The following is a 20,469-nucleotide window of genomic DNA, read 5'->3' as shown; positions in this document are numbered from 1 at the left end:
AGGGGGGGCAGTCACACCTTTTATTTGTATGGGAGGGGGGCAGTCACACCTTTTATTTGTATGGGAGGGGGGGCAGTCACACCTTTTATTTGTATGGGAGGGGGGCAGTCACACCTTTTATTTGTATGGGAGGGGGGCAGTCACACCTTTTATTTGTATGGGAGGGGGGGCAGTCACACCTTTTATTTATATGGGAGTGGGCAGTCACACCTTTTATTTGTATGGGAGGGGGGCAGTCACACCTTTTATTTGTATGGGAGGGGGGCAGTCACACCTTTTATTTGTATGGGAGGGGGGCAGTCACACCTTTTATTTGTATGGGAGGGGGCAGTCACACCTTTTATTTGTATGGGAAGGGGGCAGTCACACCTTTTATTTGTATGGGAGGGGGGCAGTCACACCTTTTATTTGTATGGGAGGGGGGCAGTCACACCTTTTATTTGTATGGGAGGGGGGGCAGTCACACCTTTTATTTGTATGGGAGGGAGGCAGTCACACCTTTTATTTGTATGGGAGGGGGCAGTCACACCTTTTATTTGTATGGGAGGGGGGCAGTCACACCTTTTATTTGTATCTTTATGTTTTATGCGTCAAAAAATTTCGAAAATATCGCCAAAGCCTCCACAAACCATGTAAATTTTTGTTACGAATACGGTTATCGTCCACGCGTTAACGTGAAAACGATGACCGAAACGGCTGAAAATGCTCAGTGTGGAACAATTTAAAAATGATACTCTTTCGATGACAGGCGCGTACACAGGGGGTGCGCAGAGTGCGCGTGTGCACCCCCCCTCCCCCTTGGCGGGCAAATATTAGGTTATTTCTTATTTAAAATTTTTTTTAAAATTCTATGCTTTTTCATAACGACTGCGCACCCCCCTCCCCCCCTCAGCCAATGTTGGTACGCGCCCGGATGACGCTTTTTCCACAACAGGGAACAGCTTCTTCATCTACTCTTAAACCCGCCAAAAAAAAGGGGAAAAGGCTGTTGCACATTTTTCTGTGTATGTGTATAAGGAAAGGAAATAAGGAAATATAATGAGGAAAGAAAGTATAGAAATTTATTGTTTGAAACAACCTATGTAAAAAAGTTTTATGGTACCAATAATAAAACATCTACATCTAAACATCTGACGCTTTTTCATAATGACTGCACCCCCCTCAGCCAATGTTGGTACGCGCCTGGATGACGTGGTAAGCGCGAGTTAAAAGAGCAAACTAGTAGCGTACAAACGCATACGCTAGAGCTTGTTATTTCTTTGTATCGTTTTTAATGTTTCCGTGTGGACGGGCCGTGTTGAAGGCAAAACGCGTCTTGAGACTGCTGTTTGGAAACGGAACAAAATGTTTTCGTTTTCAAACAAAAACAGGTAGGTGAGGACGGGGTCTTAAAAACCTTGGGTTTATATTAATAGCAGGGAGTAGGGCAGATAAATCCTCATCTCGTTTGGTAAATGTGGGTTGGCTTTAAACCAGCTTGTGTTATGGTCACTTATTCGTCATTGATTCTTTTAGAAGGGTTCGCGATTAAGTAATAATTCCAATCGACGAGAAGAATTTTAGTTTGCAATTCGAGGCAGTCACAAAACTACAGATTCGGCTACGTTGTTTCACCTTGAATCCTGTTAAGTTGATTTTACCTTAGATTCTCCATTTTCTTTGTGCTCGTTCCAGGTACTTCCGTCCGAGCTGTAGAATATTATGAACAGCTTCACCCAAGCTTCTACGAAACCTTGTGTGTCTTTCAGCTTGGCCTGTAACGCTACCCCCGTGACGCGATGAAGAAACCCGAGATCAACCTGAAGGATTGATTGGTAAAGACAGTGAGTAAAGGGGCCCTCTATAAACAGGACATGCAAGTCAAGTGGCCCTCGGATATCAGGGCATACAAGGGGCCCTCGGATAACAAAACATACAAGTGAAGTGGCCCTCTATAAACAGGACATGCAAGTCAAGTGGCCCTCTATAAACAGGACATGCAAGTCAAGTGGCCCACGGATAAAAGGACATGCAAGTCAAGTGGCCCTCAGATATCAGGGCATACAAGGGGCCCTCGGATAACAAGAGATACAAGTGAAGTGGCCCTCTATAAACAGGACATCCAAGTCAAGTGGCCCTCTATAAACAGGACATGCAAGTCAAGTGGCCCACGGATAACAGGACATGCAAGTCAAGTGGCCCTCTATAAATAGAACATGCAAGTCAAGTGGTCCTCAGATATCAGGGCATACAAGGGGCCCTCGGATAACAGGAAATACAAGTCAGGTTGCCCACGGATAACATGACATACAAGTAAAGTGGCCCACGGATAACAAGACATACAAGTCAAGTGGCCCACGGATAACAAGACATACAAGTCAAGTTGCCCACGGATAACAAGACATACAAGTCAAGTTGCCCACGGATAACAAGACATACAAGTCAAGTTGCCCACGGATAACAGGACATACAAGTCAGGTGGCCCACGGATAACAAGACATACAAGTCAAGTTGCCCACGGATAACAAGACATACAAGTCAAGTTGCCCACGGATAACAAGACATACAAGTCAAGTGGCCAACGGATAACAAGACATACAAGTCAAGTGGCCCACGGATAACAAGACATACAAGTCAAGTTGCCCACAGATAACAAGACATACAAGTCAAGTTGCCCACGGATAACAAGACATACAAGTCAAGTTGCCCACGGATAACAGGACATACAAGTCAGGTGGCCCACGGATAACAGGGCATACAAGTCAGGTAGCCCTCTATAAACAGGACATACAAATCAAGTGCCCCTCTATAAACAGGACATACAAGTCAAGTGTCCCTCAATAAACAGGACATGCAAGTCAAGTGGCCCACGGACAACAGGACATGCAAGTCAAGTTGCCCTCTATAAATAGGACATGCAAGTCAAGTGGTCCTCAGATATCAGGACATACAAGGGGCCCACGGATAACAGGACATACAAGTCAGGTTGTCCACGGATAACAAGACATACAAGTCAAGTGACCCACGGATAACAAGACATACAAGTCAAGTGGCCCACGGATAACAAGACATACAAGTCAAGTTGCCCACGGATAACAAGACATACAAGTCAAGTTGCCCACGGATAACAAGACATACAAGTCAAGTTGCCTAGGGATAACAAGACATACAAGTCAAGTTGCCCACGGATAACAAGACATACAAGTCGAGTGGCCCTCTATAAACAGGACATACAAGTCAAGTGACCCTCTATAAACACGACATACAAGTCAAGTGGTCCTCTATAAACAGGACATACAAGTCTAGTGGCCCTCTTAAACAGGACATACAAGTCGAGTTATTATTACATTTGCGGGCGCTACACCGTACCTGTAGATACTCTCCAAGAGTATCGTTAGCAGCGCACCAAGCTCCGTTACCATAGTGACGCCCAATCCTAGCAAAGCTAGGTTTGTAACCAAGGTTACGGGTGCTGGATGCGGAGACTGACGAGTCAGGGATTAAGGATGTTTGCATACCAAGGTCTGCTTTGCATGCTAAGTACAAAATACAAAAAAAAAAAATGAATATCAGGGTGTCACAAAAGTCTCCTCTACCTTAAAGTCATATAATTCAGGTTCGCTGCTTTTACGCTGACCTAATTGATGCATAACTCGTCAAACCAATGTTTTACCTTTGAATTCAATTCAATAACTTCGACCCAAATTTGCATTGAAACGGAAGTGAATCCGGAACAGGGCTTGTAATTGCGGGTGTGGCACTAGACATGGGTCATTGTAATGATCTGCTAAATACTTTAAAATCATTTTGGGGCTACAAGAAAGTGATTGGCTCGAAACAAGCTTGTTATTAAAACCTTCTTGAAATGAACTTTTTCATCTATGCTTAAAACTATCCTCTTACTCTTTGTCACTGTTATCATCATCATCATCATCACTGTCATCATCATTGTCATCTTTGTAAACTTTGCTTTTTTTTCTTACCGTCACGACCGAAAAACTGCACTTTCATGCATCTTCCGCTTGTCATGTTACCTAGCCAAACACGAACATAACGGGCCTTGAATGGAAACTGCAGATCTACCACGTGCCCCTCGTGAGTAAAGTTACGCTGTATGATCTGCAACATAATGAGACAAAACATAATAGGACGACACCAGACTTTCATAGCCTCATCTATCGTTAGATTAGGGGCTGTGAATCCATCTAGTTTTATCTGAAAGGACATTTAGCCGTTGGTCCAGTCTTCCCGAGGACACCGCATTAGCATTACTAGGGGGGTGGGGGGTGCGGAGGAAACTGCTAGGTATGACGGCCCTTGGTACCATCTCCAGTGCAAGTGCTTATACACTAAATCACTGACCGTTTTATTAACTTTTGCTTTTACACCAACTCACTGGACCGTTTTATTAAGTTTTGCTTATACATTTTAACTCACTAACCGTTTTTCAGTTTAATTTCAAGAGCAGGTGCTTCTTTCAGCATTGATCCTTGGGTTTTAGGTAAGTCGCAATATTTTCCCACAGTTTTCGTTGATTTACCTTTGTTATCGCACCCATCGCCTTCTGCAGATAGTCCCGCTCCACATACTTTTGCCATGTTTTCTTATCCTCACTGAACGATACACTATAACTTGCAACATAAGCCTCCGACACAGGGTGCCCGAACGTCAGTATGGACGTTATGACTTGAGGTGTTTGTAAGTCAGCTTCCAAATAAGGAGTTGTGTCATCTGCGCGTGCGCACCATGCCGCTGACAGAAGCCAATTTTTGGTAACCTCGGCACCAGACTCTTCACTGGAAGCGGTCAGATTGGTTATAGCTAGAACCTCTGTGCAGTCTGAAAAAAAGAGCATTAAACGGATTCATTCGCGTGTGTGCAGTGGAAACATCAGTGAAATAGAAAAAAATAATGTGGGCACAATCACAAATAAAAAGGAAAATGCCACGACGATTTCTTTTAATCTTTCCCGCACATTATCATTAAAGTAGATGAATTATGGATGAAGTTTTTTTTTGCATGCTGACTCTAGTTAATTTTACCATAGATTTCCAGAGTATTTTTCATTCAGATATGGATAACACTGTTTTGACGGATCTTCTATGACCCGATTTAAGTCAAGCAACTGTATAGACCCTCATTAGATGATTATGCATCTAGTGGGATGAAAAGATAACCCGAGCGATATCCGGGTCTATCTGAAGTAAATCTAAGAAGATCACACGGCAACCAAGAGGTAAAAGTGACCCTTCTATGAGGACAGCCCTACCGCGATCGTTTACTCGCCTGTAACCCAACAGTGTATTTAAACGAACCGGAGAAAAAACACCAGTGAAGGGTGCCCTCCTAAAAATGCAACTCTCTTAGAAGTGTAACCCTCCTTACATGAAAACCGACCCTTTACCTAAGAGTGGGGAGGGGGATTCCCATAACAGTAGACGCGTTGAATTTTTTATATTCTTGGTTGTAAAATTTACCCACTTTTATCAGCATGTGTTCAAAGAGTTGACTGGACTCTGTTATTCTCTTAGTGTGTCTAACACTAATGGTGACCCAAACGTCTTGAAACTTATTTCCACAGTAAACAACAAGTCACCTGAGCGCTTATAACTTTCAGCTTTTTCATCGCTGACACCAACGGTAGGGATAGAAATTGTTTCGAACAAACCAATGTCTTATATCTTAGGCAGTGGTGTTGCAGGCCTTGAAATGTTTGGGACACGATACAGAAACAGTAAGAAAATATTGGGGATACAGCCAGGCTCCTAATGGTCATTTCCTTATATTTGTTTAAAATATTTGGGGGGGAGGGGGTGCCCCCAGTACCACACCCCCTGCTATTAGGGGTCAGAATTGATGGTAACCACCCGAAAATGCTATCCCTTAAGTTTAAAGTTGTTGCCGACGATCATCCAAGTTTTTTTTTTTTTTTTTCACGTACCGCATCCATAGATCTCCACGCGCAGGGATGGATGATTGTACGCGCTCTTCTGAACTATCCGTATGTACCGTGTGAAGATATGCGGATGTATGCGTCTTTTGAATGCCACATATCTCCCCCATGCCCCTTTGAATATCTGGAAGGTAAAGAGAAACCAACAATAGAACATCAAAGTGATTATTATCCAAATTCAATGTATTTAGTGTTACAGCCGTATCAATCAACGAGCGAAGCAGACCAAGCGAGCTAAAAAGTGGAGAATGCATCTACGAGTTGGAAAATCGTCCAACACTACAGCATTTAACTGATTACAATGAAATATTACTATCGATATACTTGAGTGTCACAATGAAAGTGATAAAAAACTCAATACCTGGCGCTGTTATTTCTTCACTATAGACTAAATAAATTAAATTTCCAGTATTTGATTGTTTGTTAAAACTTTTTAACCAAATTGTTTATAGACATACACCTAGCAGGGGCGTGGCCAGGGGGTGGCCTAGGGGGCCCGCCTCCCTTTTTGCAGCCAAAAATACAGTAAATGTATGAGACATTATCTAAAATACAGGAGAAAATGTCTAGTGCACAAAGAAAATGCCTAGTGCACAAAAAGTTGCACTGGGAGAATCCTAGCCTCGTTCCTTGGCTTCTATTGGCTGAACGTCTTGTCGGTAAATGATGTCACTTTTAATTTTCCGCTCGCAATACTGTCGGGGACATCTTATCGCAGAGAATGCTACCTGTTGGCTTTAGATGCTGTTTTCGCCGAGAAAAAAACCCTTAAACCAGGCTTAAACCATTATCATGTAAAACTTCGTGTTAAATGGAGACCATAATAGTATAATTGCGACCTTTCTTGCTGGTGATGTTATTAACTAGTTTACATTTGATTTTCGTTCGTCTGATTCGAGGCTGAATTTATTAGCCAAGCGATAAACTCAAATCATGCTGAAGAGATTCTTATTGCATAAAAGTTTGTGTGTAAATGAAAACCGTATCTTGTTTCCCATGATTTTATTGGCCATTTTTTCTCCCATCTTTGTCTTAAATGGGACACATATTTAACCCCCCTTCAATTTTTTTTCTAGTTCAGTTTGGTTTTATATAAGAAGGACCTATTTTTGAAGGGTCTTGCTGTTTAAAATTATGTAAGCCATATATCAGCTTTTTTGCCACAAATCTTGTGTACTTTTTCTCCTCACCCTTCTCCTCGGCTAGCAACGGTAAATAAAATAAATTTGATCCCATACTTATGTTGATATTTTGGTATAAATATATGTACCAAATAATAGACTGAAATGTATCTTCAAATTTAAATCATCATCGTCATGTCATCTCAATTACCGTCATCACCAATATCTTCCTCCTCCACAAAGTCATCATCATCATCATGACCACCACCACCATCACCACCACCACCACGGATCACACGATGTTTCTTGTGTCGTCTCAATCGTGTCGTCTTTACAAGAAACATCGTGTGATCCACCGCCACCACCATCATCATCATAATCATCATCATCGTCATCGTCATCGTCATCGTCATCGTCATCGTCATAGTCATCGTCATCATCATCAACATCATGACCATAGTCGTCGTCGTCGTCGTCAAATCATCATCAGCATCATCATCATCAACATCATCATCATCATCATCATCATCATCATCATCATCATCATCATCATCATCATCATCATCATCATCATGATCATCATCAGCAGCAGCAGCAGCAGCAGCAGCAGCAGGAGAATGACGAGTCAGCTATAGGATGTTTGCATACCAAGGTCCTTACCTTTTCTCTGCCATCCTCGTCTAAATGCGACACATATTTGACACCATCCCTACTGTACGCCACGGCCACTCTATTCAGGAAGTCGGTACCGTGAATTCGACCCTGTATCGCAAATCCGCTGACTCTTTTCATCGCAGGACCAAGATCTATTTCCATAAATTCTCCTGGAAGGTTGGAATTGAAGATGAAGCTTTCCCCGTCAAACACGTTCAGGCGGGCATGTTTTGGTTGGTAGTCGTTATATATGCTTGAAGCATGTATCGCTCTTGTGGGGATATGGTAGCTCTCCATTCCAAGACTTTTGCCACAATCTTTGAATAAAGAGAGAGTTATAATAAAGTCACCATTCAATCATGCTACACCACAGGTGGTTAGCTATGTAATTAGGGGTTCGCAGTCAATAAAAACGCTATTTTCATTGTTGTTTTTTTCGGAATTAAGCCACCCCGTTAATAGTCATTTGGTAACAAGGCAAATCACCCTTATATTAGCGGACTTCCACCACAGTATGTAGTGTTTCCCCCGTACGCTGATGCGTTACTTTGAACAATACAAGGAATATCTTATGAAGAATTGATTAACGGCGATAAAAGACCTAAGGTGAGGATGAGGGGTGGAAGAGGAGGGGAGAATTCTTTTGTGTTTCCGAGGATAAAGGCATTGGGCTGTACACTTACACTCGCATCCGATAATCTCGGTCCTCATGCAGATGTGGTTTTGCCAGGTTTGGGGATAGATCCGAATAAACCTTGTGATGAGTTGGCCACTGATTTCAACCGTAGTTTTGGATTTTCCGTCATTGTTTCCTTTAAGTTTCTAAAGAAAGGAAAACAAAAAGAAAACTTATTTTTTTTCAAAACATCCCAAGGTTTCCTCTCAAATGTAATCGCAGAAAGAAAGAAAAACACTACATTTCCCATTCACGCCTGCCCTAAATTCGTACCATGACGAAATAAAAGCAAAGCACATAAATCCTAAAATTCAGCGTTTTAAAGTATTTTTTAGCCTTCTGGATCCGTTAGACGTGAATTGGTTATCCTAAGAGCTTTAAAAAATAAATTCCAAAGAATTTACATTGTTCATATTTTAGAACACTTAAAAAATATTTTATGCAGATGAACAAAATGTTGATTTATTCATCACATAATCAGGTACGCAGATAATGTCCAGTAGTCGTGTGAAATTTGAGCGGGAAATAAGAGAGGCTTTCAAACGTCGTATCATCCATGAGCCGTACTCAATACAAATGCATGCAAATGAATCGAGTCGATTGTTTCATCTTCATTTGCATGCATTTGCATTGAGTACGGCTCATGGATGATACGACGTTTGAACTAAGTCTTGTAACGGGATAGGATAAAGCTTTAAGCTAGACATTTTAAGGCTCAAAAAAAGCAGTAATTTTTGGGAAAAAAGTTGCCAAATGGCTGTCAAGAGACACCGAAAGCCTCTCTTTCAAGCTCAAATTCCACAGGACCCCCATATCCGGAAAACTGGATAATAAAATGATAAAACTTTATTCACCTTGAGTAACCCGCCGACTTTGTACTCCTCCCATGTAAAACGATCGTCGCTGAACCAGAGAACAAACAATTTTACCCAGGCCTCGGGTAGAGAGGGTAGCTCGGTTGGGCTCTCCTTGCCTTGTAGTACTATAGCGGTCACACGGGCCATAAAGCCGATATCGACTTGGAGGTACTCGCCCACTGCGTTACGCCTGGAATAGAAACGACATGTTTAGTGCTTGTACAACGCACATTTATTGCTCCATACAATCATGAGAGTGGGCTACTGTGTTAAAGGGGCAGCATCATGGTACTGCGCATGTCTGGAGTCAGTGTTTATTGTGTTTTATTGTCTACAAACAGTTGAACTTTAAGCTGTCAATACCTTGTTAAAATAATATGCAATATGTTATTGAAAACTATGTTTATTGACAGTTTGTGATCATTTACTTTGAATTTAAATTTCCCACATGTATTAAAGGCTCATATAGTCAATATTAGAATTTGACTGAAATTCATTGTGTCCGGGCCGGAGAGCTATTGCAAATCTCTTACCATGACATTACCCCTTTAAGCATTGTCACTGAAGATAGTATACCACACGGGCAAACCTCCACAGCGTCTTTTTTACGTCCCCCAATACAGGTAAATAAATTGCGGTGAGAGACGGGACCTCCGGCTTATCGTCCTTATCCGAGGAGACGCTGAATTTAAAGACCCCTATGTAAAGAGCCAGGATTCAAAACCACCGTACTCGGTCGAGCCAAGTCTCCCATCCACAGCATGTAGTTGGTACTCATGCGTGACGAAGGTGTCACGTGCCACGCAAGTGTCATGCAAGTGTCACGCAACACTTTCTTACCTTGCGCACCAGGCTCCACCGTACTCGGTAGAGTCCAGTCTCGCCATCCACGGCATGTAGTTGGTACTGATGCGTGATGAAGCTGAGATGGCAGAGCGGGGTATTCTCCACTCCTGTAGCCCAAGAGCGTCTTCGCAATCTGCAGAGTAAGAAAAGAATGGAAGTGAATACCTTTACACGAAGATTAGTTTTTAGTCTAGACTTATTCAAAATGATAACACGTGAGCTGATTATACTGTCCTTGGGATGTTTTTCCTTGGAGTGAAAATAAAAGGGTGGCTGAGTTCCAGGGCGTTAGCCAGCGCTTGTTCGAAAGGAATGTTTGCATCCCGCCTGGCTTAGGGCGCGTTTTTTCCTATCATTCTGGAATGGGAATGGTTGGTATAGAATGTCCAGAATGCATTCCAGTCATTCTGCTATAGGTAGCAGAATGGATGGAATGGCCTTCATTCCATTCTGGAATGGGAACGCGGGATAAACGAACGCGCGCTTTTTCTATTCTAATCATTCTCATTTCAGAATCCCGAGTAAAAGAACGCGCCCTTAGTGTCGCGTTTTTGCGACGTCCTCAATAGTAGGTACCTAAAGCACGCGAAAACGTAAAACGCCACTGATGTTTCGACTATGCTATCAACGACATGAAATGGGGGCGAGCCACGTAGTTGAAAGCGTATCTGGAACGTCGAGGACGGCGCGCACGCAAATCCAAACATCCGCAGCGTTCTACGTTTTCGCGTTCTTGAAGTCCCTAATGTCACCGGCGATGTACCCTATCAGGTCTTCAAGGGACCACATCATTTGCAATTATTTACGGATAAAATAACTAAATAACCTGCCAGCTTCATCTTTGGCTTGCAAAATTAAAATCTTAAAAATACCAACAGATTTATAGATAAGAAAATTTAAACGTCTTTTTAATATTTGGTCACAAGCTGTTAGGAAGAACCCACAGAACCACGCCCTTAAACATAGCACTTTTTGTTTTGTACCGTTGCATTTATGCATTAAAGAATCCTTGTCGGACAAACCTTTGTTATTATTTTTATTTAATATCGGAAGGCACATAATGCGCTCAAATCTCGAAATAAACATCTAAAAACAGAGTTTAAGACAATATTATTTACCAAATTCAATCGGAAGGATTGCATTGGCTTCCCCAAATCAGCCGATGGAAATGGATACTTTTTTGCACTTGATACTTTGCTAGGATGACAAAATGGCGGCTGACTGAGCCTGTTTAATGATGGCTGCATCTTCAAATAAGCCACTCACCTCCCTTTCCGTACAGCTGTAACGTCAAGCAAGGGGTGTCATAGCTTATGTCCCAGGTGATCGGGTGAACTCTGACGTGGCGTGCACTGATTGGAAACACCAGCGCATGCTTGGTCGCCTCGTATGTATTACCGCTGACTGTGAACACCTAACAAGTAAACGAAGAGAATGGGTTAGAGGTACACCACATTGCTCAAACAGGCATCCGCGTTACTTCTTCCTGCCAAAAGCATGTGAAACAAACAAGGCAGCTCGTCGATTACCATGTGTGACGCTGGCGTGGGCTTCGTTTGAAGCGCGTTCATATCCTCAACTTTCGATTCTAGTTTCTCATAAACGCAGGTTCGACATGCAACTGCATTAAGCAAGTACTTTCGGTAAGGCCTATTTTAGCCATAGCGTCGGGTAATAGATTAGAAGAGGCGAGGCTTGGGCTCAAATGTTGAAAAGGAATAAATTCTTTAGTTTTCAAATTATCTTAATAAAAATACTCTTGAATTGACCATCTGGAATTTATTCTTGTGCAACACTGGTCCTCTTGCCCCTCTGACACAAGTTGCCTTAGGGTGTGGACTTAGCAGGGGGCGTAAATTCGGGGATGGATCTTTGTAGGCAAGAGTGCATTTATTTTTTCAAATATTGCGAGGACAATTTTGGCGTAAAATAAAGATTCATCAATCGCGAAATTTTACAGGTTAGTTTTAAGCCAAACATTTGTGTGCTTCAAGCTGGAGTATGGTTAGGTGTTACTGTGAATTTAGAAAAAAATTAATCGCGCAGATTTCGATATTTTTATTTTAATATAAAAAAATTGCTTCCATTTACCTTGCATGAAAAAAATAATAATAATTTGATTTCAAACAAGTGTGAATCTTGCGGGATCTGACGAAGCATAGATGTATTAATAAAATCTGAAAAATTCACGAAAATCGGGCCGAAAATGAGTCTAATATAGGGAACTTAGTAAAAGCTGTTAAAGCCAAAACAACCTCGGCGCGCCACCTTAATAGTTCATGGCATTCCCGCCAAAACATGCTCGTTTGAGCCTCTGATGTAAAACCACTGGCCTCTCAAGTATTGCGAAAAGGTCTAAAGAGAACACGGACCACGACACTTTTTTTTCTTTTTACCCTGACAAATTCAGGATAAGAAGAATAAATTCCAGATGGTCAATTCAAGAGTATTTTTATTAAGATAATTGACAAATAGTTCCTATTACATACAGTTCTTACAAATAGCCCCAGCATTGGTGGAGTAACTGTTAAGGCTTTCTTGCTACCTATATAAACTTTTTTTCCCGCACCTTGCACCTGCAGCGTGTTCGTGCTCAAGTAAAAGTTAACGGTCACCGCTTCGAATTTTAGTACACTTGTCGTCCCGATTTGGTTTACGCTTACTAGTTTTTCGTTACTTCCTTCCTCCATCAAGTGCACTAGGAAATCTTTTAGTTTATCGGAGTTTCCGCACCATTTTAGTTGGTTCTTCTTAATAGTACTCAAAAAATTTTCAAGCTCCTCCATGTCAGCCATGCTGCATGCCTCGAGAGGTTCATCTCCGTGCTTGTAGTCGTGGGGGATGGGGGGTGAAGGGTAGGGTGGGGGGAGACCCCGTACCTTGAACGGTTTATCTCCGTGCTTGTAGTCTTTCCATAGGTACCCGTCCTTGCTGGAGGATAACCGGAATGTTGACACTCGGCCTTTACCATTAAGAAGGCCACCAACAGCCACCTAAATAGACAAAAGGGATATACGGAGTAAGTAACGATACATGTATACGTATGCCGGGCTATGTGCGAAATGGTGATAATGACAAAACATCCATGAAGGTTTTTTGTCAGTAGGCGCGCTATGTACTGTACGTATTACGGTTTTTGACATTTGTTTTTTACTTAGGGTTTTTTACTTAAGGTTTTAGCCTGTGCGCTTTACGGTTCTAAACTGTGCGTTTTGGGGTTCTATCCTGTGCATTTTACGGTTCTAGTGTGTGCGTTTTGGGGTTCTATCCTGTGCATTTTACGGTACTTGTCTCTGCGTTTTACGATTCGAGCATGTGCATTTCACGGTTCTACCCTGTGCGTTTTTCGGTTGAGCCCGTGCGTTTTTCGGCTGAGCCTGTGCGTTTTATGGCTGTACCCTGAGCGGTTCACGGTTTCTACTTGTGCATTTTTGCAATTGCAGTCTACTTTAAGTCGCAACCTGTGGCGTTATGCCAGTAGCCAGATTAAAACAGGTTTAAACTGTAAAAACGTGTAACATTATGGTGATTCTTAAGCAATCTGGCTCTCCCCTCCCCCCGCCTCACTATGAACCTGCACCTTACGTAACAAGCCCTTACGTTTTACGGCTAAACTCACCTCGTTGACAATCTTGTCACTGCCGAGGTCAACCTGGATGAAGGAGTGATTGCCATCGCTCGCACACCACGCGTGGCTGGAGCCAAGGAGTAGCTTTGCCTTGGAGGGCTCGTAACCCGTCTTGGCGGAGGAAGAATTCATAGCAGTACTATTACTAACCATCGGCTCACTTTCAACTAAAGATAAGGACATGTTGAGTCAATTTTATCTTGGAACAGGCCCAAAATCATCAATTTCCATAGTCTTAACAGCGATTATTATCAGTAACTATCTGAAAAGTGATTTTTTTTGACGAATCACATTCATATCACAAGAATTTATACTGAAACTTATTGAGATATTCTCTACAGTCTCACCTGTTCGATTGTTGAATCTGATGAAAACAACATCCTCATACTAGCAATTAAGCATAAACGAAAACAACTCTACGTTTGAAAAGTTCCAGGATTTGCATGTGCCTTGTAAAAATCCAAATGGCTTTCAGAGGCTAGAATTTAGCTATTGACGTGCCTTTGTTGTTACGGGCTACGACAGATACATTTTCGTGGTGAAAAAAAGAGTATGCACCTAATATCCTGGCATCTAAATAATCCTACCTTTGTAACCGTAGAATTCCACACGAAAACATGGAGAGCTTAAATGTTCTACGGTCCATATCATAACTTGTTGAGCTACGAATGAATACCGGAAATGCCTCACTGCAACACCCTGCGTGTCGTAGTATTTCGTAGTGGTAAGATACTGCAACGAAAACAGCAACAACAACAATTTAGACAGCGGCGACTACTTCAGCCAACCAACTTTCCTCGTTTTGGCTTTAATCGTAAATTTCTTCCGCTGTCTATTCTGAGGCTTTACTATCGAATCTGTTTTATCGCAACGCCGCATTTTCAAAACATCGATTTGTTGTTGTCTTTTGGGATTTTTTTTTTCTGTTCCGCCAGTCAAGTTATTCTAAGCCAATCAGATTCTTGCCATCTCTAGCCTAGTGCCTAGAGGAAAGCCAGGGAAGTGCACAAAGCGAGACTCTGATTGGCTCAGAATAGTTTTACTGACGGAACAGAAAACCAAACCAAATTGTGTTTTGAAAACGTGGGTCGCGATACAACGGATTCGACAGTAAAAAAATGGTTGTTTTTCAATAAGGTTAAGCATACGGGTATTTAGTCAGTTTCATGCAAAGCTTTTAAATAGCAATTGTCACCTTTCTTCTTGTTTTCAATTAATATTAAGAGAATTTATGCGAAGAAATTTCAAAATAACTATCAAAGAACAAAATGTGATCGGTGTTTAATAGAGGAACCTCCGTCGACTACTCTCGTAGAATGCGTCGTGTTGGGTAATTTGTATGTTGTCCAAAAACTCGTGACAGTTTGATACGCGTGCATTTAATAGACGTTAATATCTACCAACGTTAATTTCATGTAATAAGGTATCGCATAAGCTTCCCCAAAATCAGCCGATGGTGAATCGATTCTCTATCAAAATTGGTATTTTGCAAGGTTATAGCCAAATTCGTTGTTGTGCGACCTCCCAGAATCGAAAATTCCTTTTTTCGTTTGGGAATAGCGCGTCAAACCAAACAATCAAAACCAGACAAACCGCCGCCAAAGCTTGTTTCTGACTACGACGCGCTATTCCCAAACGAGACAAGGATTTTGGATTCGCCGAGGTGGCGCAACAACGAATTTGGCTGTAAGGACTAAAAGTATCGCGATTCAATATAATAAGAGAATGACCGAAAAATGTGGCGATTTTTTACTGGATTCTATCTCCTATATTGCCGGGTTGATGAGTAAACCATGACCCCTTATAATACAAGGGCTTCAATACCTAGAGCCTGGAGGACTGAGGCAAAATCTTTCAGTTACTGTGCAACGCGCGCTAGCGTGACCACCTCGAAATTTTTGGGAAGTTAACCAAATAGAACTAATGAGAATACGAGGAACGTGCTATCTGAATGCCTTGAATTTAATAGCCTGCAAGCAAAGCAAAGAAAAGCTAGAATACTCATCAGAGCATAAATGGAGTTATGAAGCTAATGGAAATCAACATGAAATAGCGCACCGACAGAGACTCTAACAACATAGAATGCTCTATTACCATTGTCATACCTTGATCTCCCCATCCTCCATATAGTCATACCATTCTGTGCCCTCTGAGCTGTACTGAAGGGTGTACTGAACGACCATATGCTGATCATAGTTCCGACCCTGCATCCCAATACCAACGACTCTAAAAGGCGTCTTTCCCATTATAACGCGAACATACATTGCGTCTTGATGGTATTCCAGGCAATCAGATAGAATACCCGACCAACGGGGATGATTCAGTCGAAAACTATTACGCTGTCTATCAAAAATATGGAAGTTGTTCTCATTTGAAATGTCGTGGTTCTCCATACCAATTGGCTTGAAGTATTCTACAGGAAAAAATATGTCAAGGAATGGAATGTTAAGAACTTAGGCATCGACGACGGTAGAAGGCAGAAAACAATTATAAGAGCCAGACGTGATATGCAATCTGTCTGATATATTTCATCCGTTTTTCTCTAAACTACTATACCTCTTTTTGCCATTGTAGACCCAATTTAAAGTATTTTTTTGTCTGTTTCTGAGTGAAAATTCTAGGTATTTTCGTTTAAAACTGTTTGAAACTCCGTCCGTTACCGGCGTCTTTAATATATCAAGGTATGGTCCAGGGAGAAAAAGCAGTTGGACAACAACAAAGGCGATAGAAAAGAAAGGGCGAATAAACAAATACCTTCCCTGAGCTAAACGCTAAACAAATTTATACCTTATGCTTCCAAATAAGGTAAGCCTAGGGCCTTTTTGTATGATGAAAATAGCGAAATAACCAGCGCGGCGTAAAGTTAGTTCACATTCTGTCACAATTCCTTATAAAAGTAAGAAGGTTTTTGTAAAAACGGTGTTATTAACAAAAACTGTCACATAAAACAATGTGCTTCCCTCATTCGTTCAGCTCAATTGTTACGATACAACTAAAATGACAGTAAGAACAAAGAGTGCCTTCTGTATCCTTAAAAAAAAAAGTTCTCCTGAAAAAATATCGATTTACTAGAAAATGGTAAAATGGGAAGGAATTGTCGTTGAGAAAAGTGTCGCAGGATTTCAAGTTTATCAAATGGTTAGCCGACAAACCAGTTCACCGACAACTCCTTCGCCGTCGACTCGTGATCGTTGAAGTATTCGCTTGGATTGTACGAGGCGGAACCACCTAGGCTCGATCAATCAGCTAAACGTATACTTATACGATCACACAAACAAAAAAATAGTCTTAGTTTTACCTTTACATCCATAAAGCTCCACCCTCATGCATATTCGGGTATGCCATTCCTTTGGGCGGAATTTGACGGCCTTCGTGATTAACTTCTCAGTCAGAACATTGTTTACAGTACTTATTAGGTCTGTGTTTCCAGAAAATATCTGAAAAAACAATAAGATGTTAAAAGCCTTATTGAATGATCACAAGTTTAACAAAACTTAGTTCCGTCTTTTTTCTAAGGCCAATATGCTGTTTAAACTGAGTTTTGATGTTTAGTAATTTATTAACTTTCTTTTCACATCTTTATATACTAAAAGATTTGTAGCAGGCCTTGAACGAGCCTCTCCACACATACATATACTAACCTTTATTACACCTTGCCCGATGTAGCTACTCCATATAACCTGTCCACATAGATATACTTACCTTTATTACACCTTGCCCGATGAAGCTACTCCATATAACCCGTCCATACATACATATACTGACCTTTATTTTACCTTGCCCGATGTAGCTACTCCATATAACCTGTCCACATAGATATACTTACCTTTATTACACCTTGCCCGATGAAGCTACTCCATATAACCCGTCCATACATACATATACTGACCTTTATTTTACCTTGCCCGATGTAGCTACTCCATATAACCTGTCCACATAGATATACTTACCTTTATTACACCTTGCCCGATGAAGCTACTCCATATAACCCGTCCATACATACATATACTGACCTTTATTTTACCTTGCCCGATGTAGCTACTCCATATCACCTGTCCACACAGATATACTGATCTTTATTACACCTTACTTGGTCTAAGTACTCCATATAACCTGTCTACACATAGACATACTGACCTTCATTACACCTTGTTCGGTGTAAGTACTCCATATAACCTGTCCACACATAGATATACTTACCTTTATTACACCTTCCCCGATGTAGCTACTCCATAAAACCTGTCCACACATAGATATACTTACCTTTACTACACCTTGCTCGGTGTAGCTACTCCATATAACCAGTCTACACATAGACATACTGACCTTTACACCTTGCTCGGTGTAGCTTCTCCATATAACCTGTCCACACAGATATACTGACCTTTATTACACCTTGCTCGGTGTAGCTTCTCCATATAACCTGTCCACACAGATATACTTACCTTTATTACACCTTGCCCGATGAAGCTACTCCATATAACCCGTCCATACATACATATACTGACCTTTATTTTACCTTGCCCGATGTAGCTACTCCATATAACCTGTCCACACATAGATATACTTACCTTTATTACAACTTCCTCGATGTAGCTACTCCTTATAACCTGTCCACACATAGATATACTTACCTTTATTACACCTTCCCCGATGTAGCTACTCCATATAACCCGTTCACACATAGATATACTTACCTTTATTACACCTTGCTCGGTGTAGTTTTTCCAGGCCATTCCATCGAGATCAAGATACTCCAGCGCGAATTTTGTGACCCATGCATCGATCACATGACATTCAGCGACAGGAAACCTCCCCTGAGTGGCCACGCTAGTCACTCTGGTCACGTGACCTATGTTGATTTCCAAGAACTGCGATTGGTCAACAGTCCTTGGACACCACGCGCCCTCGCCTTCGATGTTGTTAAGCCGAGCATTTTTTGGGTTGTCGTCGATGGTTATCCAGCTTGTGGCACGGATTGCTTTATTATCTATAAGTCCAGACTCCACACCCAACGGATCTGAGCATGCTGGATAAGGAAAATAATTTTGTTTTCAATCGTGCAAAATTCCAGAAAAATTCATTCTTTCTTGCAACGAACGAATTGAGGGTATGTCCAATGGTTTAATCACGTAAATATACTATTTGATATAAAACAATCTTTTTGGCATTGTAATTTCTTGTTTTGAGATTTAACGCTGGGGAATTTCGTTTGTGAGTATGAACACATTGCTCACACAATTCATAGACCCGACGCGCGCACGAATATCCAATCAGAATGAAGGCAGCAAAGTGCAACCAGTGCAACCCAAAAGTCCCACAAATTGTACAACATGTCGGATGAGGTCAGTGAATTCTGCTCGGATTTATCTAAAATACAGACGTTTATAGAGGTTTTCCTGCGACAGGAAATAAAACACGGTCACCTAACATGATGGAAACTTGTCTTGTTGTCCAAGCTTGGTGAAAATCTTGTAGAGAAGCTTAGAAATAATAAATAACTTATATACCAAATTAAAAAACTTATTAACCAAATTAAATTTTGGTTGTTGAATGGAAACGGCACGAATCCAGCCCAAAATACGGAAACTTGGAAATGATAAAATAAAGCGCTGCTCTCTTCGATAGGTACTATGTGTTTATGTGCTTTCGAAGCTATTTTTGTCAACTTGCAGTGATTTAAATACGGGGAAAGTAGAAAAGAAAGCCGAATTGGCAAACGTCAAGTGGCAAACGTCAAGATTTAATAGCAAAAATACAAACGACATTCTCATTCTTTTATGTAATTGAATTAACCTAGGATAATATCAAACACAGGTTAAATGGTAGGACTTACACTGCTCTTGTAGTTTGTTTGCCTTTTTGTTTTTCGTTTTTTAGGTAGTAAATTTTACGTGTTTTTCTGCCAATTCCCAACTCTACACTAAAAGTGGCCGGTCAAAGAAAACAGGGCTAGCACTTTCTACGCTTACCGGAAAATGCTTATTTGCTTGGCCAAATTTGCAGAAGTATATCTCAAACCAATTTTTTTCGCCGTCGGTTGCCGACTTTTTTGTGGGACACTTGTGGGACCAGATGGCTGTTATTGCATCATCTCTGGCTATTGGCTATTCGTGCACGCGTGATTGACATGTGGGATCTATGAATAGAAGACCTACACCAAGAAATCACGTGGCCTTTTTGAGCGGCAAATTAAGCAAAAAATAAAAAAAAAAATACAGAGCGTCTGTTACGCCAAAGAGCGACGAAAAGATAAAATCTTTAAATGAGAATGGATCATTTCTGACGAACAGACTTGACTGATTGACTTGACTGATTCGTAATCGCTGGATAAGTTGCTTCTTGTTGTTGTTATTATTTTGCCGCTAAAAGCCTTAAAGTCACTTATAAGTTTACTGCCAGTACTCCAGTACTCAATATATTCATAACACGTGACAATAATCGGATCGACCCTGTGTGTAGGCTTACGTTTATCTCCATATATGGCAATACGCATACAAGGTGCGCCGTTGAACGCGTCAGGAATAATATGCAGAAAGCGTGTGGTCATATCTGGATCCATCGAAAAACGAACTATCTTGTGTGTATCGACGTTTGCATCGAAAGCCTGTGAAGAAAGCTTTATTTATACATTTTATAATGGGAAACAAAATTTTTATAAATTCTGACAAAACAAATTGATCGTTTCATTTAAGCTTTGAAGGGTGAATATATTACACTGTATTTTAAAGTCTAAAGAAGCTATTGTAAGCAAG

At 41.2% G+C, this 20,469-nt stretch overlaps 1 protein-coding gene across 2 annotated transcripts in view; it reads right to left on the bottom strand.

Annotated features, from left to right (window-relative positions):
• LOC5515249 overlaps positions 1-20,469 on the bottom strand; it is a 49,805-nt gene that overhangs the window by 9,617 nt on the left and 19,719 nt on the right. For both annotated transcript variants that reach the window (XM_048730931.1, XM_032384890.2), the window contains exons 17-33: positions 20,183-20,321; positions 18,412-18,743; positions 17,013-17,151; positions 15,820-16,127; positions 14,302-14,446; positions 13,706-13,881; positions 12,966-13,079; positions 11,353-11,500; positions 10,081-10,219; positions 9,238-9,430; positions 8,391-8,529; positions 7,714-8,024; positions 5,921-6,056; positions 4,520-4,818; positions 3,963-4,098; positions 3,349-3,515; positions 1,641-1,799 (exon numbers count right to left, since the gene is read on the bottom strand). In XM_048730931.1, the coding sequence (XP_048586888.1) occupies positions 1,641-1,799; positions 3,349-3,515; positions 3,963-4,098; positions 4,520-4,818; positions 5,921-6,056; positions 7,714-8,024; positions 8,391-8,529; positions 9,238-9,430; positions 10,081-10,219; positions 11,353-11,500; positions 12,966-13,079; positions 13,706-13,881; positions 14,302-14,446; positions 15,820-16,127; positions 17,013-17,151; positions 18,412-18,743; positions 20,183-20,321 (3,180 nt within the window). The remainder of the gene's footprint in view (positions 1-1,640; positions 1,800-3,348; positions 3,516-3,962; positions 4,099-4,519; positions 4,819-5,920; positions 6,057-7,713; positions 8,025-8,390; positions 8,530-9,237; positions 9,431-10,080; positions 10,220-11,352; positions 11,501-12,965; positions 13,080-13,705; positions 13,882-14,301; positions 14,447-15,819; positions 16,128-17,012; positions 17,152-18,411; positions 18,744-20,182; positions 20,322-20,469) is intronic.

This window comes from Nematostella vectensis, chromosome 8, assembly GCF_932526225.1.
Source record: "Nematostella vectensis chromosome 8, jaNemVect1.1, whole genome shotgun sequence".
NCBI classification, from domain to species: domain Eukaryota; kingdom Metazoa; phylum Cnidaria; class Anthozoa; order Actiniaria; family Edwardsiidae; genus Nematostella; species Nematostella vectensis.
This window is presented reverse-complemented; position numbering and strand designations above follow the sequence as displayed.